Source organism: Bombina bombina, chromosome 3 (assembly GCF_027579735.1).
Source record: "Bombina bombina isolate aBomBom1 chromosome 3, aBomBom1.pri, whole genome shotgun sequence".
Classification (NCBI taxonomy): Eukaryota; Metazoa; Chordata; class Amphibia; order Anura; family Bombinatoridae; genus Bombina; species Bombina bombina.
In genome coordinates this window covers 712,005,433-712,017,449 of record NC_069501.1, presented here as the reverse complement: position 1 = coordinate 712,017,449, position 12,017 = coordinate 712,005,433, and the positions used below count along the sequence as shown (strand labels likewise).

Here is a 12,017-nt window from a genome sequence, read left to right as displayed (position 1 = left end):
GTGGGGAAGACAAGAGTGTGCTGGAAGGGGAAAGAAACAGTAGGTTGGCGCTATGTAACAATTTGTTTTCATGGTAGTTGAAGAAAATAACCACTCCTCACAAAATTATATGAAATTAATTTGCTTTTTTTTTATCCTGCTCAAGAAAAGATAAGGGTAAGGTTTATGTGCAAAATTCAACGTAAACTGTTTTAGCTTCAACCAATGTGAAGGTGGCATTCTTAATTTTTCCTGCATGCCTCAAATAAAGGTCAGAACTGTCTTCAAAAATTACAATTTTTACCATAGTTAAATAGTTGTCTCAAATAGTTCACCATTTTTAAACAATTTAGTATCTGACAATGTTACAATACAATATACTGGATGAAACAACTTTATAAAGAAAATTACATCTGCAGTGACTCTCTTGCTTACCTGGTACAAGCAATGGCACACACTACGAAGCTGAGTAGGGAACTCATGTGCTGAATTAATGATGGCTTGGAAGAATTTTTCAGTCATTGCAAGCAACCAGCGCTGATTTTCTTCTAGGACTTCAACCCCATCCAACCTTAGAAGACACAATTACAATTCAAAGCAGTGCAATGCATTCTAGCTTTTCCATTATCGATATTACTGTTTGCTTAAGAGAGCAACATTTCAACTACTGTACTGCATAGTCTTTAAAAAGTATTTTTTTATTACCCCCCCAAAAAAGAAAGAATAAACACGTGTTTAATCATACTTTAATCCTGATGAGCTATTTTCTAACTTTAAAGGGACAGGAAACCCCAATATTTTCTTTCATGATTTGGATAGAACATACAATTTCAAACAACTTTCCATTTTACTTTTATTATCAGATTTGCTTCATTATCTTGTTATCCTTTGCTGAAATAGCAGCATTACTCTACTGGCAGCTAGCTGAACACATCTAGTTAGCCAATCACAAGAGATAAATTTATGCAGGCACCAATCAGCAGCTAGCTCCCCCTAGTGTAGGATATGTGCATATTCTTTTTCAACAAGGGATACCAAGAGAACGAAGAACATTTTAAAATAGAAGTAAATTTAAAAGTGTCTTAAAATGACCTGCTCTATCTGAATCATGCAAGTTTAATTTTGACTTTCCTACCCTTTTTAAGCTGCATATAAAATGAAAATCAAAAAATGTCAATAAGAACTAGATCTAAAATACAAATAATCTTGGCCATACTAGAAACTAGAAGAATCTCCCGGTTTCTAATGCTTGATGTTCTAAATCGAATACATAAAGAAAAAAACAAAACAAATGAATCTGCCCATCTGAGACTACTCATGCTCCTTATTATACAATGTGTTATTGTTGATTTTCATTATTTCATGCCTTTATTTTTCTTCTTAGTGTAACAGATTGCCTCTGGCCTACAATAATAACTTTGCAATCTTTCTTTAGATTGATAACAGTTTACAGTCATCTTTTGTCTTTAAAGCTGTTTTAATGATTATGTATTCAATATCTTCATGTTTGTTTGTTCTGCTTCATGTTCCAGTTGATTTGGTTATTCTAATAAATGATCAACAGATTGATCTCTTTCTTGTACAACTTGAACCAAAAAACATAATTTATGCTTACATGATAAATTTATTTCTCTTGTGGTGTATCCAGTCCACGGATCATCCATTACTTGTGGGATATTCTCCTTCCCAACAGGAAGTTGCAAGAGGATCACCCACAGCAGAGCTGTCTATATAGCTCCTCCCCTAACTGCCATATCCAGTGGTGACTGTAGTTTAAAATTAAAAAATACAGGGCGGGCCGTGGACTGGATACACCACAAGAGAAATAAATTTATCAGGTAAGCATAAATTATGTTTTCTCTTGTAAGGTGTATCCAGTCCACGGATCATCCATTACTTGTGGGATACCAATACCAAAGCTAAAGTACACGGATGAAGGGAGGGACAAGGCAGGTACCACTGCCTGTAAAACCTTTCTCCCAAAAACAGCCTCCGAAGAAGCAAAAGTATCAAATTTGTAGAATTTTGAAAAAGTATGAAGCGAAGACCAAGTCGCCGCCTTGCAAATCTGTTCAACAGAAGCCTCATTTTTAAAGGCCCATGTGGAAGCCACAGCTCTAGTAGAATGAGCTGTAATCCTTTCTGGAGGCTGCCGGCCAGCAGTCTCATAGGCTAAGCGGATTATGCTTCTTAGCCAAAAAGAAAGAGAGGTTGCCGAAGCCTTTTGACCTCTCCTCTGTCCAGAGTAGACAACAAACAAAGCAAATGTTTGACGAAAATCTTTAGAAGCTTGTAAGTAAAACTTTAAAGCACGAACCATGTCCAGATTGTGTAATAGACGTTCCTTCTTTAAAGACGGATTAGGACACAAGGACGAAACAACAATCTCTTGATTGATATTCTTATTAGATACCACCTTAGGTAAAAACCCAGGTTTGGTACGCAGAACTATCTTATCTGCATGGAAGATCAGATAAGGAGAATCACATTGTAAGGCAGATAACTCGGAAACTCTACGAGCCGAGGAAATAGCTACCAAAAAAAGAACTTTCCAAGATAAAAGTTTGATATCTATGGAATGAAGAGGTTCAAACGGAACCCCCTGAAGAACTTTAAAAAACAAATTTAAGCTCCAAGGTGGAGCAACAGGTTTAAACACAGGCTTGATTCTAACTAAAGCCTGACAAAATGCCTGAACGTCTGGGACATCCGCTAGACGCTTGTGCAGAAGAATAGATAGCGCAGAAATCTGTCCCTTTAAGGAACTAGCTGACAATCCTTTCTCCAAACCTTCTTGGAGAAAAGATAATATCCTGGGAATCCTGACCTTACTCCATGAGTAGCCCTTGGATTCACACCAACAAAGATATTTACGCCATATCTTATGATAGATTTTCCTGGTGACAGGCTTTCATGCCTGAATTAAGGTATCAATGACTGACTCGGAGAAACCACACTTTGATAAAATCAAGCGTTCAATCTCCAGGCAGTCAGCCTCAGAGAAATTAGATTTGGATGGTTGAAAGGACCTTGAAGTAGAAGGTCCTGTCTCAGCGGCAGAGTCCATGGTGGAAAAGATGACATGTCCACTAGATCTGCATACCAAGTCCTGCGTGGCCACGCAGGCGCTATCAAGATCACAGATCTCTCTCCTGCTTGATCTTGGCAATCAGACGAGGGAGCAGAGGAAACGGTGGAAACACATAAGCCAGGTTGAAGGACCAAGGCGCTGCTAGCGCATCTATCAGCGTTGCCTTGGGGAGATGGAGAGTCCTAAAAAATGACTTCAGGGAGTTAGGTAGCAAGCTTAAAGCAAGGAACTCCAAAGTAATATTTTCTGAGATATTACCAGTGCTGTGTGCCAATTCAGTAAGGCAGAAGGAGTTAAGGTCTGTTAATTCATGGCTAAAAACATGGTGTAAAAATGAGGGGTTTGACTTTTTAGAACACTGGGCTGATTTTTCACTAGGGTACAATTTGTACAGTAAGGATGGATTGCACCTGAATGACATGGGTGCAGGTGTGTTGGGGGAAAGGATGGTAGCACGTTTAGAGAACCTTTTAAACTAGGCAAAGGGGGGGAGGGTCAGTTAGAACAAAATAGAACAGAGAGATCAGTCTGTGAATATGACAATCCCTTAATATCTCAAGGAAGGGATGACTTAAGAAATGTCACATTAGAAAATATAGAGGAAAGCATACCAAGTAGCAGCAGAAAGCACATGAAAATTAAATGTATGACAACAAATGCAAGAAGCATGACAGGTAAAATGGGGGAGCTGACGCTTAGTTGCAGAAGAGGACTATGATGTTATCAGTATAACTGAAACTTGGTGGGATGATTCACATGACTGGGCAGTTAACTTAGAGGGGTATACATTATTTAGGAGGGACAGGAATAACAAAAGGGGTGGAGGAATCTGCATGTATATTAAACCTAACCTTAAACCTACAATAAGGGAAGATATTTATGATTCAAGTGACAATGTAGAGACCCTGTGGGTTGAAATAAAGAGTGGGGGGAAAAATCCTAAAAAAAATATTACTAGGAACATGCTACAAGCCTCCCAACATTAGTGACCCGGAGGAAACTCAACTACTTATCCAAATAGGTAAGGCTGCTAATAACAGTGCTGTAATTATGGGAGATTTTAACTACACTGATATAAACTGGGCCAATGAAACTAGTAATTCAGCTAAGGGGGATAGATTTTTAAATGTTCTCAGGGATAACTTCTTGTCACAATTAATAGAGGAGCCAACTAGGAGTAAAGCTGTATTGGATTTAGTGCTATCAAACAATACAGATATAATATCAAACATAGAAGTTAAAGAACATTTGGGTAACAGTGATCATAACATGGTCACATTTGAAATCTATTTTCAAATGCAGTGTTTTAAAGGCTTAACTAAGACTTTTAATTTCAAGAAAGCAAAATTCAACGATTTAAGGAAAACATTAAATAATATAAATTGGGACAATGTATTTTCTAATAAAAATACAGAGAATAAATGGATAATATTTAAAAATGTGTTAAATAAATATACATATAAACACATACCATATGGTTATAAAAATAAAAATAAAAAAAGAAAGCCGTTATGGCTAAATAAAAATGTGTTAAGAGAAATTAGGAAAAAACGTAGGGCATTTAAATTATTAAAAGAAAATAGTACAGACTCAGCATACAATATTTATAAGGAATGTAACAAAGCATGCAAAAAAGCAATCAAATTAGCCAAAATTGAAAATGAAAAATTAATTGCCAAGGATTCTAAGTCTAACCCTAAAAGGTTCTTTAAGTACATTAATAGCAAAAAATCTAAGAAGGATAATATAGGTACATTAAAATGCGTGGAGGGTAGCATGATAAATAATGACAGGGAGAAGGCTGAGGTACTAAACCAATTTTTTTCTTCAGTATACACAAGAGAGGAACCATTGAATGCTACTTTGGAACAGAATAGAACATGCCAGTCCATACCACTAACTGGGTTTTGTTTAGAGGATATCAGGAAAAAACTGGAAAATATTAAGGTAAATAAAACTCCAGGCCCAGATGGAATACACCCAAGGGTGTTAAGGGAACTTAGCACTGTTATAGACAAACCTTTACTCTTAATTTTTCAAGACTCATTATCCTCAGGCATGGTACCCCAGGATTGGCGTAAAGCTGATGTGGTGCCACTCTTCAAAAAGGGAAGCAGGGATGATCCAGGAAGCTATAGACCAGTTAGTCTGACATCAATAGTGGGGAAGATATTTGAAGGGATTATAAGGGATTATATTGATGAGCATATTTGTGTAAACAAGATTATGAGTTCTAATCAGCATGGCTTTAGGAGAAATAGATCATGTCAAACTAATCTAATTAGATTCTACGAGGAAGTAAGTAAAAATATAGATAAAGGGGAATCAGTTGATGTGATATACTTAGATTTTGCAAAGGCATTTGATACAGTGCCACATGAGAGATTAATGCACAAAATTAAGGGACTGGGAATAGCTGAAAATGTTAGCTCATGGATAAATAACTGGATAAAAGATAGGGAGCAACGAGTAGTAGTAAATGGATCATACTCAGATTGGACAAAGGTAATCAGTGGCGTCCCCCAGGGATCAGTACTGGGCCCTGTTCTTTTTAATATTTTTATAAATGACTTGGAGCAAGGATTAAATAGCGACATCTCTATTTTTGCAGATGATACTAAGTTAAGTAAGGTCATAAGGTCAGAGCAGGACGAACTCTCTTTACAAAGGGTTTTGTTAAAATTAGAACTATGGGCAAGTGAATGGAAAATGAGATTTAATACGGAAAAATGCAAGGTTCTACATTTTGGAAGTAAAAATAAGCAGGCTACGTATTTTTTAAATGGGACAAGACTTAGCCAAACACAGGAGGAAAGGGATTTGGGAGTAGTAATAGATAACAAGCTAAAGATGGGTGCACAATGCAGGGCAGCGGCTTCAAAGGCTAATAAGATACTAGCATGTATTAAAAGAGGCATTGATTCAAGGGAGGAAAGCATAATTCTGTCATTATATAAAGCCCTGGTAAGACCTCACCTTGAGTTTGGAGTGCAGTTCTGGGGACCAATTGCTAAAAAAGATATTGCAGAACTAGAAAAAGTTCAGAGAAGGGCCACAAAGCTAATAAGGGGATTGGAGAAATTAACCTATGAGGAGAGGCTAGCCAAACTGGGTCTGTTTTCTTTAGAAAAAAGGCGCTTGAGAGGTGACATGATTACTTTATATAAATATATTCAAGGCCCATATACAGAGATGGCAGAAGCTCTGTTTATTCCAATAAAATTGTTTCTGACAAGAGGTCATAATTTAAGGTTGGAGGAAAGGAGATTTAATCTCCTACAACGGAAACGTTTTTTCCCTGTAAGAGCAATAAAATTGTGGAACTCATTACCAAAGGAGGTAGTGAATGCCAATACCATAGATACATTTAAAAATAGTCTGGATAAATTTCTGTATATAAACAAAATTCATGGATATGATTGCTAGTATTAAATGGGTCACATTTTAATGGGGTTATTTAAGCTTAACTGGAGCTTTTTGTAAGTATTTTAGATTTGTATAGGTTGAACTCGATGGACTTCAGTCTTTTTTCAACCTTATCTACTATGTTACTATGTCCCTGGACCTGGATCCGTAACAAGGAAGCTTGGCGTTCTGGCGAGACGCCATGAGATCCAGTTCTGGTTTGCCCCAACGATGAACCAATTGTGCAAACACCTCCGAATGGAGTTCCCACTCCCCCGGATGAAAAGTCTGTCGACTTAGAAAATCCGCCTCCCAGTTCTCTACACCTGGGATATGGATAGCTGATAGGTGGCAAGAGTGAATCTCTGCCCAGTGAATTATCTTTGAGACTTCTAACATCGCTAGGGAACTCCTTGTTCCCCCTTGATGGTTAATGTAAGCCACAGTCGTGATGTTGTCCGACTGAAATCTAATGAACCTCATTGTTGCTAGCTGAGGCCAAGCCTGAAGAGAGTGACTCCACGATCCCTGAGCCTTCAAGGGAGTTCCAGACTGCACCCCAACCTAAAAGGCTGGCATCTGTCGCTACAATTGTCCAATCTGGCCTGCGAAAGGTCATACCTTTGGACAGATGGACCCGAGATAGCCACCAGAGAAGAGAATCCCTGGTCTCTTGATCCAGATTTAGTAGAGGGGACAAATCTGTGTAATCCCCATTCCACTGACTGAGCATGCAGAGTTGCAGCGGTCTGAGATGTAGGCGTGCATACGGCACTATGTCTATTGCCGCTACCATTAAGCCGATTACTTCCATGCACTGAGCCACCGAAGGGCGAGGAATGGAATAAAGAACACGGCAGGAATTTAGAAGTTTTGATAACCTGGACTCTGTCAGCTAAATTTTCATTTCTACAGAACCTATCAGAGTCCCTAGGAAGGAAACTCTTGTGAGGGAGGATAGAGAACTCTTTTCCTCGTTCACCTTCCACCCATGCTACCTCAGAAATGCCAACACTATGTCCGTATGAGACTTGGCAATTTGGAAGTTTGACGCCTGAATCATGATGTCGTCTAAATAAGGGGCCACTGCTATGCCCCACGGCCTTAGGACCGCCAGAAGCGACCCCAGAACCTTCGTAAAGATTCTTGGGGCTGTAGCTATCCCAAAGGGAAGAGCTACAAACTGGTAATGCCTGTCTAGGAAGGCAAACCTGAGAAACCGATGATGATCTTTGTGTATCGGAATGTGAAGATAAGCATCCTTTAAATCCACTGTAGTCATGTATTGACCCTCCTGGATCATAGGTAGGATGGTACAAATAGTCTCCATCTTGAATGATGGAACTCTGAGGAATTTGTTTAAGATCTTTAGATCCAAAATTGGTTTGAAGGTTCCCTCTTTTTTGGTAACTACAAACAGATTTGAGTAAAATCCCTGTCCCTGTTCCTCCTTTGGAACTGGATGGATCACTCCCATAACTAGGAGGTCTTGTACACAGTGTAAGAATGCCTCTCTCTTTATCTGGTTTGCAGATAATTGTGAAAGGTGAAATCTCCCTTTTGGGAGGGAAGCCTTGATGTCCAGAAGATATCCCTGGGATATAATTTCTAACGCCCAGGGATCCTGGACATCTCTTGCCCACGCCTGGGCGAAGAGCGAAAGTCTGCCCCTACTAGATCCGTTACCGGATAGGGGGCCGTTCCTTCATGCTGTCTTAGAGGCCGCAGCAGGCTTTTTGGCCTGCTTACCCTCTTTCCAGGTCTGGTTAGGTCTCCAGACCGTCTTGGACAGAGCAAAAGTTCCCTCTTGTTTTGCATTAGAGGAAGTTGATGCCGCACTTGCCTTGAAGTTTCGAAAGGCACGAAAATTAGACTGTTTGGCCCTTGATTTGGACCTATCCTGAGGAAGGGCATGACCTTTTCCTCCAGTGATATCAGCAATAATCTCCTTCAAACCAGGCCCGAATAGGGTCTGCCCGTTGAAGGGAATGTTAAGCAGCTTAGACTTTGAAGTAACGTCAGCTGACCATGATTTAAGCCATAGCGCTCTGCGCGCCTGGATAGCAAAACCAGAATTCTTAGCCGTTAGTTTAGTCAAATAAACAATGGCATCAGAAACAAAAGAATTGGCTAGCTTAAGTGCTCTAAGCTTGTCAAATATGTCATCCAATAGAGTCGCTACCTGTAAAGCCTCTTCCAGAGACTCACACCAGAACGCCGCAGCAGCAGTGACAGGAGCAATGCATGCAAGTGGCTGTAGGATAAAACCTTGTTGAATAAACATTTTCTTAAGGTAACTTTTTATCCATTGGATCTAAGAAAGCACAACTGTCCTCGACAGGGATAGTAGTACGCTTTGCTAGAGTAAAAACTGCTCCCTCTACCTTAGGAACTGTCTGCCATAAGTCCCGTGTGGTGGCGTCTATTGGAAACATTTTTCTAAAAATAGGAGGGGGAGAGAACGGCACACCTGGTCTATCCCATTCCTTAGAAATAATTTCTGTAAACCTTTTAGGTATTTGAAAAACATCACTGCACACCGGCACTGCATAGTATTTATCCAGTCTACACAATTTCTCTGGCACTGCAATTGTATCACAGTCATTCAGAGCAGCTAAAACCTCCCTGAGTAACACGCGGAGGTGTTCAAGCTTAAATTTAAATGTAGAAATATCAGAATCAGGTTGCATCATCAGGTTGAGTCAGAAACATCACCCACAGAAAGAAGTTCTCCATCTTCAGCTTCTGCATATTGTGAGGCAGTATCAGACATAGCTCTTAAAGTGTCAGTATGCTCTGTATTTCGTCTAACTCCAGAGCTATCTCGCTTTACTCTAAATTCAGGTAGTCTGGATAATACCGCTGACAGTGTATTATCCATGACCGCCGCCATGTCTTGTAAAGTAAACGCTATGGGCGCCCTAGATGTACTTGGCGCCATTTGAGCGTGAGTCAAAGGATCTGACACGTGGGGAGAGTTAGTCGGCATAACTTCCCCCTCGTCAGATTCCTCTGGTGATAAATTTTTTAAAGACAGAATATGATCTTTATTGCTTAAAGTTAAATCAGTACATTTGTACACATTCTAAGAGGGGGTTCCACAATGGCTTTTAAACATAATGAACAAGGAGTTTCCTCTATGTCAGACATGTTTGTACAGACTAGCAATGAGACTAGCAAGCTTGGAAAACACTTTAAATCAAGTTAACAAGCAAATATAAGAAACAGTACTGTGCCTTTAAGAGAAACAAATTTTGTCAGAATTCGAAAAACAGTGAAAAAAGGCAGTAAATCAAACAAAATTTTTACAGTGTGTATAATAAGCTAACAGAGCATTGCACCCCCTTGCAAATGGATGATTAACCCCTTAGTTAAAAAAAAAGGATAAAAAAAAAACAATAGAGACGTTTTTTAACAGTCACACCAAACTGCCACAGCCTTGCTGTGGGCCTACCTTCCCCAACAAACGATTTTGGAAAGCCTAAGAGCCCTTTAGAGATGTCCTATAGCATTCAGGGGACTCCTGGAGGAAACTGGATGTCTCAGTCTGTAAAAGTTACTGCGCAAAAAAGAGCTAAATAAGGCCCCTCCCACTCATAGTAACACAGTGGAAAGCCTCAGGAAACGGTTTCTAGGCAAATTTAAGCCAGCCATGTGTAAAAAAACTAGGCCCCAATAAAGTTTTATCACCAAAGTATATATAAAAACGTTTAAACATGCCAGCAAACGTTTTATATTGTAAATATAAAAGAGTATTACCTCAGAAAGTAAGCATGATACCAGTCGCTATTAAATCACTGTATTCAGGCTTACCTTACATAAATTTGGCATCAGCAGCTTTTTCTAGCATTCACATCTTCTAGAAAGATCTTAACTGCACATACCTCATAGCAGGATAACCTGCACGCCATTCCCCCGCTGAAGTTATCTCTCTCTTCAGTCATGTATGAGAACAGCAATGGATCTTAGTTACAACCTGCTAAGATCATAGAAATCACAGGCAGATTCTTCTATTTTTCTGCCTGGAACAAAATAGTACAACTCCGGTACCATTTAAAAATAATAAACTTTTGATTGAAGCAAAATAACAGCTACATTTCACCACTTCTCTCTTACTACCTCCATGTTTGTTGAGAGTTGCAAGAGAATGACTGGATATGGCAGTTAGGGGAGGAGCTATATAGACAGCTCTGCTGTGGGTGTCCTCTTGCAACTTCCTGTTGGGAATGAGAATATCCCACAAGTAATTGATGATCCGTGGACTGGATACACCTTACAAGAGAAAGGGCCCATTACTGTATACTGTTTATATTCTTTATTTGATTACATATTCTATTGTATTTTTTTTAACTTGTTTCTTTACCTCTGAAATCCTTAGATCTAGTTGTGTATGCAATTGAACCCTTATATCAGAGCTTGTACTTTAATGTGGACTTTACCTATAGTGCTGCAACAAGAATAATTTAAAAGTTTATGTTTATGGTTCCTTCCCCCTTAACTAATCTTGAAATTATTGCCCCACAAAGAAAAGAAAAAAGCAAACATTGTAAAGTATGTATCTTTAACTGAAGGTCTTGACATGGTTACCACATCAGGCCACTTAAGAGCGTGCCTCTACAACCACTGCCTAGCTTTTTCAACCTACTGTGCCTGCAGAGTACATATGGGTTTCCATGGTGTGGAAAGTTCATGGCTGTAATTGTCTTTGGGACTGTGTGCTTCCAAGGAATGCAACAACATGATTGTCAACGACTGTATATTCCTGGTTAAAACGTAAAACCTTTTGCCTACTGCACCATCCATATTGTCCCTGTATGTTTTTATTGTAGAATTTTTAAGATTTTACATAGATCCCTACATGACAAATCCATCTTAATTTTAGCTAATTTCTTGTTACATAAGTTTAAAGCATATTGTTTTTCTTTCAGTCATCTGTGAGAAACAATCTTTTCTGTGAAATGGACATTTTTCTCTGTTTCTGTTGCAATAGAAGAGACACATACTATTATGCAGAAATGTATTGTTAGTTGTTTTTGCTATTTATTAGCTTTTTCATTGATTACTGGTAACCTTGGTATAATGTAGCATCTGCATATTTATTTTGTGAGCTATATTTAACACTGTAATGATATGATCCTAATATTAACACACAGTGCTGCAGACATACTGCTACTGTCATCGAAACAAATGTGTAAATAGTCAGCAATGGTATGAGATGTAAACTCTCATCCAGAAACACATTGATGGCATTTCTTCTTCAGACCAAACTATAGCTGGGGCTTCTTTGCAATATGCAAGTAATGTTTCTCTGCAGATGTTACTGATAGGTAATAATAGTAATAGGTCTATATATACTCAATCAGGTATAGTGTTTGATAATAATGCCCCTAATGCCATATAGTTATAAATCATATGCAACTGAAAGTGGTTTCTTTAAATCATAGTAAACTGTTGCCATTTATTTTTTAAATTCTATAAATGATCTGATGTATATTTATCTATATCATGGACAGTTAGTTTCTTATGAGTGTTAAAGTTTGAT

The 12,017-nt window shown here is 38.7% G+C and overlaps 1 protein-coding gene across 7 annotated transcripts in view; it reads right to left on the bottom strand.

The window, feature by feature from the left end:
- Window positions 1–12,017, bottom strand: part of NF1 (neurofibromin 1) — a 1,508,106-nt gene that overhangs the window by 614,127 nt on the left and 881,962 nt on the right. For all 7 annotated transcript variants that reach the window (XM_053707520.1, XM_053707522.1, XM_053707523.1 and 4 more), the window contains exon 29: window positions 415–550. In XM_053707520.1, coding sequence (XP_053563495.1) covers window positions 415–550 — 136 coding nt within the window. The remainder of the gene's footprint in view (window positions 1–414; window positions 551–12,017) is intronic.